The sequence below is a fragment of the Pleurodeles waltl genome, chromosome 7 (assembly GCF_031143425.1).
Source record: "Pleurodeles waltl isolate 20211129_DDA chromosome 7, aPleWal1.hap1.20221129, whole genome shotgun sequence".
NCBI classification, from domain to species: domain Eukaryota; kingdom Metazoa; phylum Chordata; class Amphibia; order Caudata; family Salamandridae; genus Pleurodeles; species Pleurodeles waltl.
In genome coordinates this window covers 1,318,575,632-1,318,595,298 of record NC_090446.1, presented here as the reverse complement: position 1 = coordinate 1,318,595,298, position 19,667 = coordinate 1,318,575,632, and the positions used below count along the sequence as shown (strand labels likewise).

Sequence of the window (19,667 nt, the reverse complement as noted above, 5' to 3'; positions counted from 1 at the left end):
CGTTTCTATAACCAAGAAGAAGTGCAATATTTTTACTCTAACTATGATCTTTTGTTCTCTTATGTGCCTATCATAGAAGATTTGAATAGTGTAGCTAAATATTATGTCATAAAGCTGATTAAAGGGTTCTTTGAACCTAGAGTAACAATTAGTACGTCGTATGCACACCGCAATAATTTGACATGCTTGCTTACACCTATAGAGAAAAGCTTTTTAGATCACACTGAAGATAGAAGAAGGGTATTAAAGGGGAAATTAGAAAAAGGCTTGCAGCAACGATCCTTTCTTAGTAGTAGTTACAATGGAATTAGGGTACAAGGGAAACTAGCTTTAGACGCTCGACATGTAGGTAAGCTTTGCATAACATGGCCAAAGTCATATTATGATAATGTGTTTGTGGGAACGAGTGAATGTAAGCATGTGTTTTTGTTTCAGAATAAATGGACATTCATGGTAAATGGAATGGATCAAGCAATCTCAGGGGTCTATTACATTTGTGGACTTAATGCTTATCACCGTCTTCCAAAGGGAAGGTATGGGACATGTTATTTGGGAATAGTTTTCCCAAAGATTTACCAGCTAGAGGATTTAAAGAAATTCCCGAAAATGACTGAATTACTTTGTGCTAGACAAAAGAGAAAAACTACCGCTGGTGTGGTAGGGGACATATTTGGGGCGATAATTCCTTCAGTAGGTGTTGTCTTAAACTCCATAAAGATTCGGAAGTTGTCTACTATTGTGGATAACATGCTGACAAATTTCACGGGAGCTATGCTCCTAATGGATACTGAACTTGCTGCGGAAAGGGCTATGACTCTTCAAAATAGGCTTTCTTTAGACATTCTTTTAGCAAAACATGGCGGAGTCTGTAAGATGCTTAATGAGCGTCACTGCTGTGCCTACATACCTGACAATAGTAATAAGATTAGAAGTATGCTTACTAACCTAACAAGAGATAGTGCAGATTTGAAGGAACTGAAGGAACCAGGAGTTTAAGAAAAGGTTGGAAAGGGACTTGGTCATGTGGGAAGCTGGTTTTGCAGTATTTGGCATGGGATATTGGGAAAATTAATACAGGGAATAGTGATTATTCTGGCTTGTTTATTTGGGCTATGGTTATCGTGCAAAATTAGCAAAAGGATTAAGGAAAACTTGGCAAAACATAATGCGAGGAGGAACGAAAAGAAAAGAAAGAAAATGTTCAGAGCAAAATATGAAAAGACAAAATCAAGGGAAGAAATAGAAATGAAGGAGATAAGAAAATGAACAAATTGTAAAGAAATTATTTGTGTGATGACAAGAGTCATCAGAGAAGGGATTGTTGGAGTGTAGCTTTTATAATCAAAAATTAACATGAACAGCTTGCAAAATAATGTGTAAGGAAGCTGCATAGAAAACGTGACAGACTAATATTAACACACGCGTTTGAAATGTGCCCACGGGGAGTGGCCCCAAATGTATATGATGATAAATGGAATTGATTAATAATGAATTATTAATGTATGATTCTGTTTTAGCATTAAGAGTTATATGTTAAGGTTTTGTTGAATTAATCATTAGGCCTTAGTTAGCAAGGGTCTGGGCCTAGCTGCCTGGTCTCGTATTAAATGTGTTTTTTTGACATGCGATGTGCTGTCTTCCCGAAGGACTTTTCCAGAAGCTAGAGAAGTGGGTAACCATAGTAAATTCTTTCTAATGAGACCCGACTTGCTCAAGGAGACATTCTTGCTGATGAAACAGTGTAATTTGCAACAGGTACAAGGTCGCTCAAACTGGTAAAGACAGTGGAGCTACTGACTAAAGCAAGGAGTGTTACTTTTTCTACCTGACACTCTACCCGTTGAAGACGTAAATCACAGGAGCCAATGAACTGCATGAGAACTGTTTTAAGTGAAAATTCTAGGAAGGTGACCAACGGACTATTGGATAGAGATAATGGTGCACCAAATACGGATCAATTGGAAATTAGAGACTTGTCTGGCGAATTCAATTTAACGACGTATCACAAGGAGAAAACAGCCATTTGCATGCCTTTATCCTGCCACTGTTACTCAGCCAATTTCGTGTCTCTTACTGAGACATTAGAGAGACACTCTTAGTCTTGCTCTGATTATCTGATTTAGTCCTTGCTACTGATACTTTAAACCTTCCTCGCCCTTTTTGCCTTACCTGATACGTGCTTCTCCTCCTTATGGGGGAAGTATTCCTACTTACTCTATTTTGCTGAGACTTTGCTGTCCTGTCCGGGCTGATGGCAAATCGACTGCTATCCTGAGGACGAAGACTGATTCTGTATGCTGACCCATTACGGAGGGTAACTATATGATAATGAAATTATAATTGTCTGTTGCCTTTTCTTTCTAGGTACCAACTGCTCTTTGATAGAGGCCATAGCTAGATGTTTTCCAAATTTGTGTTACCAAATTGTTTTGCATGAAGCCCAACATGCTGATGCTAATTTGAGGATAGTTAAGGAGTTCACCAGCATTGGGTGCAAGTAGACAAATAACTGGATCTTTGCTTTGTTGAATTACGTATTAATGCTACTCTGCTAAAGTTAATTCATGTTGATGTCGTGCTTTGTTCTAATGTTCATGATCTTTGCTTTGCTGAAGTCATATTCAAGTTGTCACATTGTGACATTGTTAATGTGTTTACTGGTATTGAGACTAATAAACTTGCTAGTAGATTGTAACTAATAGGGAATAAATCTCATAAATCTCACTAAATCGAGTTGAAAGGTCATATTGTGGTTAAATTCTTATTTAGGCAATTAACAAATTTGGTTGCTTCGTTATTGCAAATATTGATGAGGTCATTGATCTAGTGATTGGGATGCGTAATAGATATCTCGTCTTGAGGTGCCCCCAATCAGGGTCAAAAGGTTCATCGGCCTGAAACGAGTCCCCGTGCAAGTAAAGTACCTAGGTCAGGACGCGTTATCAACATGAGTCTTACAATTAATTGTTTAATTTTGGTTTTTCAAACATGATGTTCCCAGCAAAATGGTAAATGATGCAAGTCGAGGGCAGGCCAGGTATTTTTCCTGCAACTGGGATCAGTTTCTGATCAAGTGTCCTACTTTACCACAATATAGGAAAAGCCCCTCTTTGTGACAATGCTTTAATATAGGAAATCATGAATGTCCCGCTTTATCATGACCAAACTAACTTGGGCTGACTGCAGTGTTTGTTTGCGGGAATAAGACAATGAAGAATTGTTGAAGGAAGTCTGAATAGTATTGTAAGAATGGGCTGTGTCCAGTGATTAAAAGTGTGGCACAGCATGATATATGAAAGAGAATGAGCGTCACTTAAGTGGGTCTGTTTGAAACGATTGAGGTCAGTTGAGAAAATGTTGCTTGAATTGTGATAGAAAAGTCTGAAATGTTTGAGGGTTCTCTGAACATTTCTTCGGTAAAGTCAAAAATGTGAGGCTTGTTAACGGGAGTGAACTGTGTCTGGGTATTCAATCAGAGTAGTTTTCTCTAGCTGCCATGACAGGGCTTTCAACCATCCTTGTTGGGTTTGGAATAGGAGATTAATTTTATTTGACAAATAAGGTTCACCGAGTCACCTCCATTTCATCCTGAGTCTTACTAAGGCTTGTGCCATAGCTTTAAGTGGTTTAACATCTGAGTACTTGCCCGTATGTGGGCCTGGGAAACTGTTAGGAATGTGCCTGTTCCCACGAGGGAGAACCAGGCTCTGAACTCAGGCAATAATCCACAAATCTCTCCTTGAGACTTTCTGAGAGGTGGAGGAGTAAAATAATCTCCATATTTTAATTAGTCTAGAGCAGAGAAAAAAGGGGTATACAGATAGAGGAATGTGAGAGATAAACACACCGCATCAGACAAAGGCCTGTCACAGGAGAGTCTTTTTGCACGCCCAGAACGTTAGCGTTGTAATACAAAATCTCCCTGTCTGCTCGAATGTCCGGGTACTTCGGAATAGCTTACACTTTCAGGCCCCAAAAGCACCAGGGAAACACGCTGAGGTTGGGAAGCACCTGGAGAACCATCAAGCAAGCAGCATCAGCGATTGAACCCAAAACAACCAAGGACCAAGAAACATCAGAATCTAGGAGCAGATGAGGTTAGCAAATCGAGGGAAAGGTAAACCTGAACTGAGCAAGGGAGGAACACAACATCAGAGGAGAAAACAAAATATGGCAACAAATTAAATGCGAGTTGCAGGCATACAACAAGCTGAAAGTTGTCAGGCACCAACTTGAAAAGACTTGAACTTATGCCTCCTTCACATCTGGGGCCAGATGTAGCAAAGGGTTTTACCCATTCTGTGTCTATGGAAAATTTGTTCGTACATATGGCCCCAGGTTCCTAGAGGAAATCCTGACACATCACTGCCTGTAATATTCCATAAATTACTTCCACTACGCCAGGGTGAGCACCACTATGCCTTGCATGCTAATTGTAGGTAAGGGCTTGCCACCAGAATGTAATGTGTGTGGGCACCAGTGTGCAATGGATGTCCACAATATGGCAAAAAAAGTACCACAATACTGTCAGAAACATCACTGCCATCTTTTTCCACAATGACTTTGCCGCATTGTGCATAAATATATTTTTTTTTCCAATGCCCGCTACGGCTAGTCGGGCCTTGTGTGGTGCAGTCTGGCTTCATACTGTACGATTTGGACCTGTACTGCTCATTGGCTCTGAACCTACGTGGGGAGGATTCAAATGTCAGTTCCCAAATAATTGATCAGTTTTCAGCCCTGCATGGAGAAAGTTAAGTGAAGTTAAATATTTAACGTGTAGCTATTTTATTCAACAACACATAATATGGGCTGCACAGAACGAGTAAAGATATGATTTTATCATATAGCTAGCATGAGGACATCAAGCATCATTTTTATACTGAGATTTTTATAAATCTTAATTTATTATCTTCAACTCGAAACCTAGTAAGTTCTAACAAGTTAGAATATATCAGATTCAAAAAATGTCACAGTTTATTAGCCGAAATAAATCTAGAAGTGGCGTTGCCAAAATTAAATTGTAAATCGTTAAGAATGTCCTAAATCTTCTAAAAGACTTTCATTACTTGTGAAGGCTATTGTTGTGAGAAACATACTTCACTAAACTCACCCTCTCAGGGATAAACACCATATTGATGGTTGTTTATTTACTGGGAAGGAGTATGATGCAGTATTATGAGTCAATACCCATGTTTATATTGTTTGAGAATCCACTGCAAAATCAGTACATTGTCCAATAAACTACAGGAGTAGACTTCAGTGCATACATAGTGGTTCTGTAAACTTGTATAGGTCAATAACACAAGTAGAAAATGTATTCCCTACCTACCCTCTAAACAAAGCATCAACTCTGACTGAAAGCAGTAGCTTAGGAAGGATATCATGAGCCCCAATGCAAGCAAGGAAAACACCCCCTTTGACTCATTTTAAGGTAGTTAAAAGCACAGCAACTAGAAGGGTCCACTTGTCCCCTCAGGGCTATGGGCACTCTGCCACAGCACCTCCTACACCAATGGTGGCTACGCCCCAAAGGAAAGCATAACATTTCAAGAGGGCACATTTTGTAGCGCTATCTCTTGCAGCAGTATTTAGTGGATTTAGAACTCACACGTACAAAACACTCATATGGCATTTAACTGGGGCAGCTTCTGAAGCAGCTTGAGACAGCACACTATCAAAGCACTGCAATTACATATTTTATTGCTACATACTGTTTTGGATATTTTTTTTTATTTAGCAAGACATTTGCTGCATTTTTTTTTTAATTTAATGGGCCCCATTGATGATGCCAGCTGTATACTTGAATGTGTTTAATATTAGGAGCCATCAGCTGGGATTTCCTGATTCTCAGTGAAAGGACCCATTGCTGGAGCTTTCCAGTCCATAAGGAAAATATTACAGTTGCCCACTACACATCCCTAATTGACCAACTTAATTTTGCACCCCTCCATCACTATTTGGAATTCAATATTTTGAATTCTGTTTTTGATGGCAAAATTAGATTACTGAATCACACGGTTTCTACTCGATGTGTATGCTACACACATATATTTAAAGCCATCAGTGACGAGATTACAAATCTAAAATTCACTTAAAACCTATTCGTCAATCCCTAAAATTCTACGTTGTGTACCGTTTTGTAAACACTGTCATTACATAGTTATTCACAAGTTCCTTTCATTGTGAACATCTGTCAATTTTATGACGTTTTATGCAATTACATTTCCTTTTTTCACACACTTGTGCATCGTTTTGCTTGCACCAATTTTTCCAAATACTCTGTTAATGTTAATATTGTTCAATTTGTTATTTGGGTTATATGTAGTTTACAATGAATATATGAAATGCATATATTAAATCATGCACATGTGTGAAAACTAAACATTGTGAGTCAGTTGTCTTACCTTGCTATTGACTGTACTCATTGTGATTTGTAGCTCTGAAACTTTTGTGCCTGATTACGGGCTAAGGTGTGTTATTTATCGCCCCTGTAAACAACGATACCTCGAGTGTATGCGGAGTAACTTGCAGATTTTTATGTGTAAAACACCAAACTCTGCATGATATGGTAAATTATGTAGGTTTTGCCCTGTTAAATTTCGACATGTTTGACCTGCAAAAATGTAATGAAGGTAGAGTTGTTTAACGCATCACATAATTATCGGATGTGTTAAATACCTTCAAACTCGCAATGCTGAACCATGCGTAAACGTAGCCCTAGACCCATACATTTTGATATGTTACATCCCAAGTCACTAAATATATTTATAGTTTTTTGATTTAACACATTTTCAGGGACTTGTTTATGTAAATTTCTGATGACTGTGCAAATCGTTCATCCAGCAAAATTCTGACTCGGGAATATAGAGTGTAGCAGCCATAATAACCTTTCTCATTGGGTAAAGCAGAACACTTGGCTAACCGATTTGACAATTTGTTAGGGTGTTTAGTTAATTAAGTATATTATAGGTACAAAACAGGTACAAAACAGTAAATTGTGAGAGTGACAAAATACTATGTGCATTAACCAGTAGATCAATTATGCACAATTGTGAGTTGCTCATGCACAGCAGTATGATATAAACATCAACTGGTGACATCATTATGTTACATATGCACATCAACAGGTGTTTTATGTACAGCCGAGCACTAAATAGACATTGCAGTCTGCTTTGGAAATACTGGTAAATTGGGAGCATAAACAAAGTTTTGTTGACAAATCACGGACCTTAATCAAATTTGTTTCATACATGAAAAAATAGCTGCTAAGTTAATCAATTTAGCTTATTTACAGCAATTTGGTTTACACAAGAGGCAATTTAATTTTGGGCCGTTTGACTGCTCATAAGTACACAATGTGAATGCGATGATACTGTACCTGGTATAGCACCAACAGAACAGTGATGTGGGTAAGAGACTGTCCAGCTTTGTAAAAAGTAAAGAAAGCTCCAGAGGTGTGTCTGGCAATATAAGGGACTAGTGTTTACAAGATGAATTTTAATATTATTCTTTTAACTATTATATCAAATACCATTGATGCTATAGAAATGTTTGCAACTTTGTTTCAAATGTGCTATCAACTATCTATTACACGCAGCTCAACTACAGTTACATGAGAGAAAAAGAGATATTACTACAAATTATTCCAGCAATGCCTCAATAGGAGCACTCCAGCCCAAACTGCCAGGCGGCACCTTTTCTGTTTGATGAAGCAAACAAACCCACACGCCATGCATTAACTTTTAAGCCCACAGGCACAGTATGCATGGGATGCTACTCACATAAGACAAACACACCAAAAGTAACAAATGTGATAGGAATGCTTCCCAACAACCAGGGAAAAATATCACTGAGTAGCATTCTATTATTTATTAGCTCATCTAATTATTACAATAGATAATGTTTTAAACACTCACAAATAAGTGAATCACATAAGTAAATCACTTATACCCTGCACCAAATGGTACAAAAGCCTTGAACTATTTGGTCAGTTCCACTCTGCATAACATAAGCCAACAAAATGATCTACAATTGGAAATTTATTTTACATCTGTAGATACCACTTGCTGGGTATATTTCAATGAAAAAAGTAGAATTTTCAACGCATATAATTTTATATTGAAATATGAATCAGTTTCCAAGAAGAAGCTTGTCAGAATACGTGCTGCAAAACTGTTAAAATTCGTATCAAACTGTTGATATCTTTCAGTTACCAGAGGAACATTACCTGCTTGAGATTATCGTACGTGAGTAAAAGGAAGTTGCTTTGGCCACATAATTCCATCCACCCATTGACATGATCAAACCAGGAACCATAAGGGACTAAACGAAAAAAGCAAAACAAAAGAAATTGGCACTGCTAATTATATGTAACATGAGCATTTATGGCCGAAAGAATTACATTTAAGGGTGATTTATTTGTAGCATCCATTTTTCTATACTAATGAAGTGTCCGCCTATAGCAGTTATGATCTTCATTAGAAATCACAGCTGCCCTGGGAGGTGCTCTCTTACTCATTATAACAGGCAACATTTTAGGAATGAGGTGTTCACATTTCATCTTATTTAAATGTTCCTTAGAGCTAATCTAGGAGCACCACATCAGCAGTTCACCAAGTTTTAGAACATGATTTAAAGTATGCTGCACAAGTCAACATGTTTTGCCTTCAGTTATCTCAGGTTTATACCATGAACTTTGGACAAAAACATTAGATCACTATACATGAGCACCAGATTACACGAAACAATATCAAATTCATTTGGCGGTGAGGCCACATATCCTCCTCCATTGTAAAGATCTATATTCACAATGTACACTCATGTCCTTCTTAGCAAGAACTGTCATCTCCAAGATGGTGCATGGTCCCCAATCCATTGACCTTGATTTTCTTCAAATTTAATCCCTTTCCTTCCTCTTCCAAATAGCAAGACATCTCATAATCAAACCACCTGCTGCAAGGGAATCTCATTCTCATAAACATTGGTACCCAGATACTTTTTGAAGTTGTTTATTGACAGTCCTTGCAGGAATCTTGCTTGGGAAGTGTATGTTAGAGAAAAGGAATTAGTAGATGATGAAATATATTTTTGAGATACAAGCATATCCCTAGTACTTTTACAATATGTTAGACCAGGCAGCCCTAGGATGGTCTTCTCCCAAACCGTCTGACTTCACCTCTCATATTTTTGCTGATCTCATTTTTGCAGGCCTTAAGATTCTGCACACCTTACCAATGCAAACCAATGGTAAATTGCTTGTTCTTCTGCTCTCTCCTCAAAACATAGTGGAATCAGCTTATACCCAATTGGGGCATTGAATTTACTTATAAGTCCCTAGTAGAGTGATATCACATGTACATAGGAACTGTAAATTAAATGCCACTAGTGGGTTCGCAGCACCGATTGCACCACCCACTATACATCCCTTATAACATGTCTTAGGCCTCTCATTGCAGTTTGTGTGTGCAGTTATAAACCGTAATCTCAACCTAGCAAGAAAAACCTGTTGCCGGGCTAAAACCTTCCTTTTTTAATATATATGTAAGTCACCTCTAAGGTAGACCATACACAGCCCAGAGGGCAGGGTGCAGTGTATTTAAAAAGTTAGACATTTTTGTTTACTTTTTACATGTACTGGCAGTGGAAATGCTCCCCCATTCTTTTTTCTCTACTCCAAGGCCTACCTTTCATGCAGGATAACATTGGAGTTACCTTATTACATTTAATAAGCAGTAACTTCCAATTGGAAGTAGGTGTACTAGTAGAGCTTAGTGTCTAAATATTTAGGGCCTGATTTAGAGTTTGGTGGATGGGGTACTCCTGTCCCCTGTATTACGATCCCTTTATACCCTATGGGAATCGTAAAAAAGCAGGCTGGATATACGTCACATTTGTGACGGAGTAACCTATCTGCCAATCTCTAAATCAGGCCTTTAGTAAGTTGGTAACTAATTAAAAGCTCTCTTTAATGGTGAAGTTGTATTTTAATCACAATTCTGAAACTAGCTCTTTAGAAAGATGGCACTTTCTTGTCCAAAACATTTTGCATCTGCTTCCTGTATCCTGGGTCACATGACTAGGTGTAATTGGCAGTCTGTGTCTATTGGTCTGTGTCTATTGGTCCCTGACAGTAAACAAAGGGAAGCTAGGTGTTGGCAGGATGGGCCACCCTGATGTTACGAGAAGAACTGTCACCTACTTTACTTGTACATCACAAAGGCCCTGCCTGGGCATTCTCACAAACGGTTTGACACAATAGACTAGTGTTGAGCCCTTTGGGAGACAATCTATGGCCAGAGCAGGGAGACAGAAAATTCCAAGCATCTCTGGTGGGGTGGAATCCTCTGGAAGCTTCTTCTCCTTCAACGTGGCTACCAGGTTTAAATATTGAACTTCAGACATCAAATCTTCAATACACCTTTGGACCTGTGGACTGCTGTGCTGCTGAAAGGTCTGCTGTTCTGAAGGACTGCTGCCCTCTTGCCTGGATGAGAAGGACGGGACTTGTAACTCTGAATGCTGGACACCAGTTACTCCGAGGACTAATTGGAAGACCTTCTGCTCAGGAGCCTGAGAGGCATTACAGGCTTCCAACAACCTTGATCCCAGCACCTGGACTGTGCCATCTGTTAGTCTTACCCTGCCAAATGGTGCCACCCCAGTCATGGATCCTTGGTAGTGGGCCTAGAGGTTCTCCGTCAGCCCATCTGTGATCCCAGTGGAACCAATGCATCGAATTTGCTGCACAGGTTTTTCCCAGCCAGGACTTCTCATCCCCCTTGCAACCCGTAGCCTCATAGGAACCACCACTGCATGATGCATCCACAATGCAGGAGCTTGCAAGGCAGTTCTTCGGTACCAAGGATGTGTTATACATCTCCAATCTGGACCTTGCCTTGGCCTGGCTATGCGAGGCATCCTCGATGAAGGGCTTCATAAACCTTTCCAACCAGGTTTCAGGGTTTTTTTGTACAGCAGCCCTAACTCGGTCCCTGTAGCCAGCCCATGCTCCATCACGGTTGGCCTGAAGTTGTGACTTTGTCTGGGACTAGCCTGATCAGATATCCACAGTTGTCATTTTGCGCTTTTTAGAACTACTTTAACTTCATTCTTTAAAATTGCCTATCTGCAGTTCTTTGGATTCAATTTTTGTCATTTTCATCTTAAAATATTAAAATATACTCTTTCTTTCTAAATTGGTGTAGGACTTGTGTTGTGTTCTCACTTTATTACTGTGATGTGCTGCATAATAGTTTACACAATGTTTTTAAGTTAGACCTTCTGCTCTGTTCCACGCTATCAGCGGGTTGAGCAGAGGTTAATTTAGGGTTTGCTTGTGACTTCACTGTGACAAGGATTGCAGTTTGATTGGGAGTGTACCCCCACAGATCAATTTTTCAAGAGAGAAGTGATAAAAATATGTTTTAATGTATATAGTCTATGAGGGAGATATACTTATACCTCCAATATACTGGCTTGATAACTAATATAAATTATATTATATGCTCTGCAATATCTCTACAAAGAATGTTTGAGTCACCCATGGAAAACAATCTATTTGAATTATTAGACCTGTCAGCCTTAGGGCGAACTTCTCCCAAACCTTTTGCCTGCTTGCATCCACTTTGTCAGGATTTTTGCTACATTGGTGGTAGGATTCTGTGCACTTTACCACTTCTAACCAGTGCTAAAGTGCATATGCTCACTCCCCTAAACATGGTTTGATTGGCATATACCACATTGGCATATTTCATTTACATGTAAGTCCCTTGTAGGGTGGTATACCATACACCCATGACCTGTAAATAAATGCTACCAGTGGGCCTGCAGCACTTATTGTGCCACCAATTTAAGTGTCACCTTACAACATGTCCCAGGCCTGCTATTGAACTCTGAAGGCAGTTTTCCACTGCCATATTGACTTGAAATTTCAAACACCTTGCCAAACCTTAAACTCCCCTTGTATTACATATAAGTCACCCCTAAGGTAGGCCCCAAATAGCCCATAGGGCAGGGTGTTGGGCAATTAAAAAGTAGGACATGTATTTTTTAGTTTTATATGTCCTAGTAGTGAAAAACTCCCAAATGTGTTTTCTCACTGGTGAGAAGCTCACCGCTCCAATAAGGTAACTGGGGATTCATTATTAAAATTAATAATCTGTAATTCCTAAACCAGAGGCAATAGATATGTCATGTTTGGTACCTATGAACTTCTAATGATAAACCTTCTTTAATGGTAAAGTTAGATTTATCATGACAAGTTTGAAAATGCCACTTTTAAAAAGTTGGAATTTTCCTGCCCTTAGCCCTTTGTGCCTGTCACCTGCCTTAAGTCACATGACAGGGTGTAACTGACAGTTGAGACTTTGTGAAGTCAACCCAGTCACGCAATAGGAGGATTTGCCAGTTGGCCTGAATGGGCCATTAACTGACTTGATGGGCGGCAGAGCTAAGCACAGCCCTAATTACAGCTGAATCGGCGGGGCTCTCCCACCACACAATAGGCTTAATGACCGTGGATTGTCAGTGCAGCCAGCTAGGCGCCAGGGGAGGAAAGAAATTCCTGGAACTCTATAGAACCCTTCTGGAAATTCCTCCCAACTTCTAGGAGCAGGGGCACCAGGGAAAAAAGCAGAGTGCTCCCAGACCAGGTCCTCACTACTTGACCTGTGGAAGGACTCTCAGATGGCTGCCTGCTGCTGTGACCTGCTGTGTACTCTGCTAGACTGCTGCTGTACCTGGAAGGACTTCTTTGCCACCTGGAGCCTGCTTGGGACCTTCAAAGACCAGCCCGGCTGCAGAGCCCTGCAACACCACCTACACCCAGGACTCCAGAAGTGACTCCAATGGCTAGTTCAACTGGTCTCTTGTTTTGAGCCACAGGACATAACAGGCTACCACCATTTTAAACCTGCACCTGAACACAGCCTGAGTGAGTCTTGCACCCCTAAGAGATCTCCCTCCACTACTGGACCCATGGCTACGATGCTACCTGTGCCCATGTGGCCATTTTCCAAAACTGGGGACTTGCTATTTTGAACATTAAACTTTTAAAATTCAGAACTCTGGCTCTACTAATTGGATGTTCATGGTTTTACTGTCAAATAACTTATTACAATGTTCTCTATTTTTCTAAATTGGTTTGGGATTTTTATTGTGTTGTGATTTCACTGTGTTGCTGTTTGTGTACTGCATAACACATTGCCTCTAAGCTAAGTCTGACTGCGTTTTGTGCCTAGCTACCCAAGCTCAAGCACAGGTTAATTTAGTGACTTTTTAGGTTCACCCTGCAAGGGATTGCTTGACCAGGGTTCACATCCCAGTCATCCAACAACCCAATTTCTCACACCAATTATATAGATGCTGACTTCAATGTCTAGATAATCTGTGACCAGGAAAAGAGGATGGAAGTTTCTCTTAAATATTAATGCATGTTTAGGCACCAGCACCGCTGAGCATGAGCGACTGAGTAAAACCTATGCCTCTTAGTAGCTGTTGGCCTAACTCCTGGCTAGCTCACAGTGCCTCATCCAAACCCACAAACCTGTTGGTGTGATGGGTGATTATGACACTTGGACTCCTCAGGGAAATTGTGGAAACAGATCATACACCTTTCGTTTAGCTACTCACATATGCAAAGGTGAAACACAAGATGCAAAATGGATTTCAATGAGTTTATTGAACCAGTCGGGTTCTGGTATAAAAAGCACGTGCTGCAATAATTAGGCAGATGAAACAGAGCAAGGATTCCAACATGGAAACCAAAGTGAAGATGAACATCCCCACCATGTTGTGTGTTTCTAGATATTCTAGAGATTCTTACCTACCCCTACGTCAATGTCTGAGAGCATAATGATTGTAACCCTCTGCCTGGCTTAACCTAAGGGTTTAGCTCCCTCCCCATATCTCAATCGAATAACAGGGGTCTGCTTGCTGTGCAGCTGGCAATCCTCTTGGGGAGCTGAGGAGTCATCGTCAGCAAAGCTGTCTGTCATGTAGTATGCATTCTAGGATGATCATGACCGGAATGCCCTCTCACCTCCTTGGGTCAGTGTGTACTTTATATAAGTACACACGGTATAACCCATACCCTACTGGGACCACAGTTATGATGTAAGGCTCGGAGACATAAGCTTGTTCCCTGGATTGGCAACACAAGTTTGCAAATCATGTACTGCATCTAACAGCCTTGGACAAGAAGTACAGATTATAAGTGGTCCAAAGGCAGATTACATATACAGAGTGATCCTTGCCTTCTTAGAATGAAGTACCTGATAAAATATGTAAAAGCAATTGCTAAAAAGCAGTCAAGCTGAATCCTGAATAAAAAAAATGTATAGATGTAAAATAGGGCACAAATTGTGAAACTCAGCTAAGACAGGAGTGCCCAATCAAGGGTACTTAAAGGGTCCTCATAACAAGGAAACAAGGGTGCCTGAAAAGCATATACAACAATGTGGGATAGGTATGTATGTATCTTCGTGAAACAAATCCAGAAAAAAATCTTCAGAACATTTTTTTTTACCAGTAAAGTGTTGCAAAGGGTAATTGAAAGTAAGCAGAAGAAGAAGTAGTAGTAAAGTCAAGTAGTAGTTTTACTTAGTGCTTTTACCCTATCATTCTTAATTTAATCTAGTAGTGGGGGTAAATAAAATATACTTTTTAACAAAAACAAATCAAATCATCTAAGGTTTTATATCTCTTAGAATTCACAATTGTATTAGATTTTGCAGGATGGGGAGTCTTATGTGGGTATGCAAGCTCACAAATCCCATTAGGTAGGCCACAGATGATGCAAAAGCAGCCTGAGGCTGTTAGACCTGGCCTCCTTGGCATGGATGCCCCTGTCTATTTGCCTCCACTTCCTGCATTTTTGACTGCTGGATTTCTTTTTTGCTGGTTTTGGTACTCTGGGCACTTTACCAATGCTGACCAGTGCTAAAGTGCAAGTGCTCTTTATCTAATTTGTGATTAGTTAATCCCGATTGGCATATTTGATTTACTAGTGAGCCCCCAGTAAACTGCACTAGAGGTGCCCAGGGCCTGTGAATCACATGTTACTAGAGGGTCTGTAGCACTGATTGTGCCACTCACATGAGTAGCCCTGTAAACATATCTCAGACCTGCCACTGCAGTGTCTGCAGTTTTAAACTGTCATGTTGGCCTGGGAAGTGCACCCACTTGCCAGGCCAAAACCTTCCCTTTTAGAACATGTAAGGCACCCCTAAGGTAGGCCCTAGGTAGCCCCATGGGCAGGGTGCAGCTTACATGCACTGGCATTTTTTTAATATGTCCTGGTAGTGAATTACTGCAAAATTCATTTTTCACTATTGCAAGGCCTGTCTCTCCCACAGGTCAACATGGGATTGCCTTTAAATACATTTTACGTGTAATTTCCATGGGGAGCAGATAGATAAATGGAGTTTGGCATCTCCGAACTCACAATTTTAAAATACATCTTTTGGTAAGATTGGGAAGGTGGTTTTATAGATTGTGAGTTTGAAAATGCCACTTTTAGAAAGTGGCCATTGTCTTGCTTAACCATTCTGTGCCTCTGCTTGGCTTGGTCAGACTGACAGTTGGGCTGTTTGTGAATTCACTCTAAATAGCAACACAACACAAAGGGAGCTGAGGTGTGTCCTGCATATCCTGATGGTTCTTCCTGGGCTAGCGTGGGAGGGAGGAGCTGACACCTGCACTTGAAAGGGCTGTGCCTGACCTCACACAATACAGTCTGTTAGAAATGGGGTCTTTAGTTGACAGATGTATTCACCTTTGTCCAAATAGGGACCACAATCCTAGTCACGCTAAGTCACACACAATCCAAATTATCCTGTGCCCACCATCTAGTAGCTTGGCACTGAGCAATCAGGCTTAATTTAGAAGGCAATGTTTAAAGTATTTGTGCAATAAATCATACAGTAACACAGTGAAAACACCACAAAAATACACCACACAAGTTTAGAAAAATATATAGATATTTATCTAGTTAAAACGATAAAGATTTAATAAGCACAAGTTGAGATATCACCACTGCAAGATTAAAAAGAGTCTTAAATCCTAGAAATCAATAGATGTCTCTTGTTTGTACAAAGTACCTGGTTTGCATAAAAAATAACATGCACAGGGACCATAGAAGAGGAGATGCATGGGAAAACAGGGTGTGCATCGGATTTTCTGGGGCCCCACGGACGATGCATCGTTTATTTCCATGCTGCAAGGGCCGTTTTGTCAATTTTGGGCATGCAGTCTTGGTTCCTCACTGCAATGCAGGGATCTTTTTGATGCCCAGGGATGATGCAGGAAAAATACTAGGCATGTGGGAAGAAGTCACAGACATTGTGTTGATCTGGTAGGCGATGCGTCAAATCTTCTGTCGCACGGCAGGCGCTGCATTGATTCTTCACTTGGGAAGACGGGCTCTTTCATCCCAGATCAGCTGTACATCGATCCGGTAGGCTGTCTGTCGAATTTCTGACAGCAAGGCAGGCGCTGCATTGAATCTTCACTCGGGAAGTCTGACTGCGTCATTCCAGTTCGACTGTGTGGCAATTTTCTCGATGCAAGGCAGGCTGTGCGGCAGGCTTTGCATTGATTTTCAGCACAGAAGGAGTTTCCTGAAGAGATGAAGTCTTTTTGGCCCTGAGACTTAAGAAAACAGGAGGCAAGCTCAATCCAAGCTCTTGGAGAGCACTTCTCAGCAAAGTCAGAGGGCAGCAAGGAAGCAGGGAAATAGTATGGCAGCAGTCCTTCTCAGCAAAGCAGTCCAGATGAGTCATTTGGGCAGCCAGGCAGTTCCTCTTGACATGTTGCAGGTTCAGGTCCAGAAGTGTTTGATTTTGTGGGGTCAGGGACCCAATTTATGTACCTAAAAATGCCTTTGAAGTGGGGGAGAGTTCAAAGAGTGGTTTTGAAGTGCACAAGTTCCCCTTTCAGTACAGGCCTATCTGCCAGGGTCCCAGTAGAGAGTTTGGCAGTCCATTGTGCAAGCCAATAGCCTTTGAAATGTAAGTGCCAGGCTCTCCACCCTTAAAGCCCAGGAAGACTCATTCAGTATGCAGATGAGTGCAGGTGTGACTGAGTATACTGTGTCTGTGGTTGTCTGGGTGAAATACACAAGAAGCTGTCAACCAGCCTAGCCCAGAAGTTGATTGGAGACAGGCTGTAATCACAGATGGATTTTAAGTGCAGTGAAATGTTCACTTTCTAAAAGTGGCATTTCTAAAATAGTAATATGAAATCTAACCTCATCAAAAAGCAATATTTTCTATTACCATTCTGGCCAAACTAAATATGATCTGGTTACCCCTTTCTTATCAGGATCTACCACTCAAACAGTATATGAGGGTAGCCCTAATGCTATCCTATGAAAGGAGCAGCCCTCACAGTAGAGGAAAACTAATGTAGGAGTTTTCTACAACCAGGACATACAAAACACACATGTACATGTTCAGCCTTTTACCTATAGCACCCTGCCCTGTGGGCTACCTAGGGCATACCTTAGGGGGTGACGTATACGTAGAAAAAGGGGAATTTAGGGCTTGGCAGGTACTTTCAAATGCCAAGTCAAAGTGACAGTGAAACTGCACACAGAGGCCTTGCAATTGCAGGCCTGAGACATAGTTAAGGGGCTATTTATGTGGGTGACACAACCAGTGCTGAAGGCCCAGTATTAGCATTCAATTTACAGTCCCTGGGCACATGTAGTGCACTTTACTAGGGACTTACAAGTAAATCAAATATGCCAATTGGGAATGAACCAATGTTACTATGTTTAAGGGAGAGAGCATATGCACTTTAGCACTGGTTATCAGTGTTAAAGTGCGAAGAGTCGTAACACCAGCAAAAACAGTGTCAGAAAAGTGGTGGGAGACAGGCAAAAATGGCTGAATTGGCCTACAGTTGCTGCGTCTGCCTTAGAGAGGACAAAGACTGTTTTTTGCTGCCTCTCCTGCTTGTGAAGTTTTTCCAAGGGCTTTAACTGAGTATGCCTCCTGTTAAGAAGTCTCAGGGACATCTAAGACTTCATCTGCCAGCAACTTGGCTCCCTTGCTGAGACCCCCCCTGATTTGCCAAGTGGCGCCACTCCAGTCCATGTGCCCTTGGAAGGAGAAGCTGGTAAAACCTCAGTGAAAATCCACAAACCGGAGCAGAGTGGCAGAAAAATTGATGCAGCACCCACACCACATCTGTAAAATTGATGCAGCACCCACCTCGTGGCTGTAAAATTGACTCAGCACCTGCCTCACAACTGCAGAAATCGATGCATCGCAGAGCTCAGCGCAACTTCATCATTCCCGTTGTCTGGATTTTCCTTGCATTGTCCCTAGGTGCCAAAACTTCAACATCGCCACACAGAACCGAGGCTGCCTGCCCTGAAATCGACACATCCCTTCTCTGCGGGGAAAAGAATTGAACCATTTCTTTCCTGGCAGGGAAAATAATTGATGCACAGTCTTAATTGCGAGTAACAAATCGATGCATCCCTTGCTTTTCTGATTCACCGTCACTCCGGTGACTTTATTTTTGATGAATCCCAGGTACTCTGTGCTAAAACAACGCATCCATTGATTCTTATGGATTAGGACTCCTTTTTAACTTTAAAAAGTGATATATTTACTTGTGTGTTGGATGTTTGCTGTTTTGGTCTTGATTGATTCAAGTAAATGTTGGATATTTTTCTAAAATGGTATGGAGTCCTTTTTTGTTGTGTTTTAACTGTGGTACTGTGTGCTTTTGTACAATACTTTACACATTGCCTCTGAGATAAGCCTGACTGCTTGTGCCAAGCTACCAAGGGAGGGGTTTGAGCAGGGGTTATCTGAGCTGTGTATCTTCTTTACCCTGAATAGAGGGAGGGCCCCTATTTGGACAGGGTATAAACTGACTGCCAACTAGAGACCCCATTTCTAACAAAGGCCTGTCAAACCTTCCCTTTTAATCTATTGGTAGGGTTGTCCTGATCAAAATTATGGTCCTGCCCTGCTTTTTATGCACCCTACAGAACTTCCCACATTATATCCCTGACACCTGGTTTCATGAGGTGGCAGCACTGATGTGCTAATTTATTTGGCAAGGTCGTCCCCCTAGGATTGCCCATGCTAAATGCAGCCTGTCAGTTCACAATGGTGGAGTTGCCACAGCGGTTGTCTGCCTCTACTATTGGGCATCCCAAATGACTAGCTGCCCGGCAGTGGGACAATCCAACCTACCGGCTGGAGCTTGGCGGTCTGGGTCTGGATGGGGTGATGCTTTTTTTTTTTTATTGCCAACCTCTCCCTCTTGCAATCCTGGAGGTTACATGGGAAATGTTTTTGATGCGGCCCGGGGACCTCCATTTAGTGGACTGGGATGGCCTCCTATCAGGCCAGACCCCTTTCTCGCGAGGTCACTAGCTAGAACAACTGTCATGACTAAAGGGCTTCTGCAAGTGGGACCTACTGGGGATCACTGCACTAGCTGAGATATGGTGAGGGTCCACCATGTATTCGCTCACTGATCTTCAATCCCAGTTTTCACTTTCTCATACACAGTTCCACAAATACATTCTAAGTATCACACGCTCTTGGCTGGTACACTTCAGACCTTCAAGACCACCCAGACATTAACCATCTTGAAGCAAAATAATTGATGGGGAGGTTGGGAATGGGTGTTATCTCCCAACT

General features: G+C 41.2%; 1 protein-coding gene across 7 annotated transcripts in view; it reads right to left on the bottom strand.

Annotated features, from left to right (window-relative positions):
- Nucleotides 1–19,667, bottom strand: part of LOC138246241 (sulfotransferase 2B1-like) — a 610,220-nt gene that overhangs the window by 81,509 nt on the left and 509,044 nt on the right. For all 7 annotated transcript variants that reach the window (XM_069200649.1, XM_069200648.1, XM_069200652.1 and 4 more), the window contains one exon: nucleotides 8,231–8,325. In XM_069200649.1, coding sequence (XP_069056750.1) covers nucleotides 8,231–8,325 — 95 coding nt within the window. The remainder of the gene's footprint in view (nucleotides 1–8,230; nucleotides 8,326–19,667) is intronic.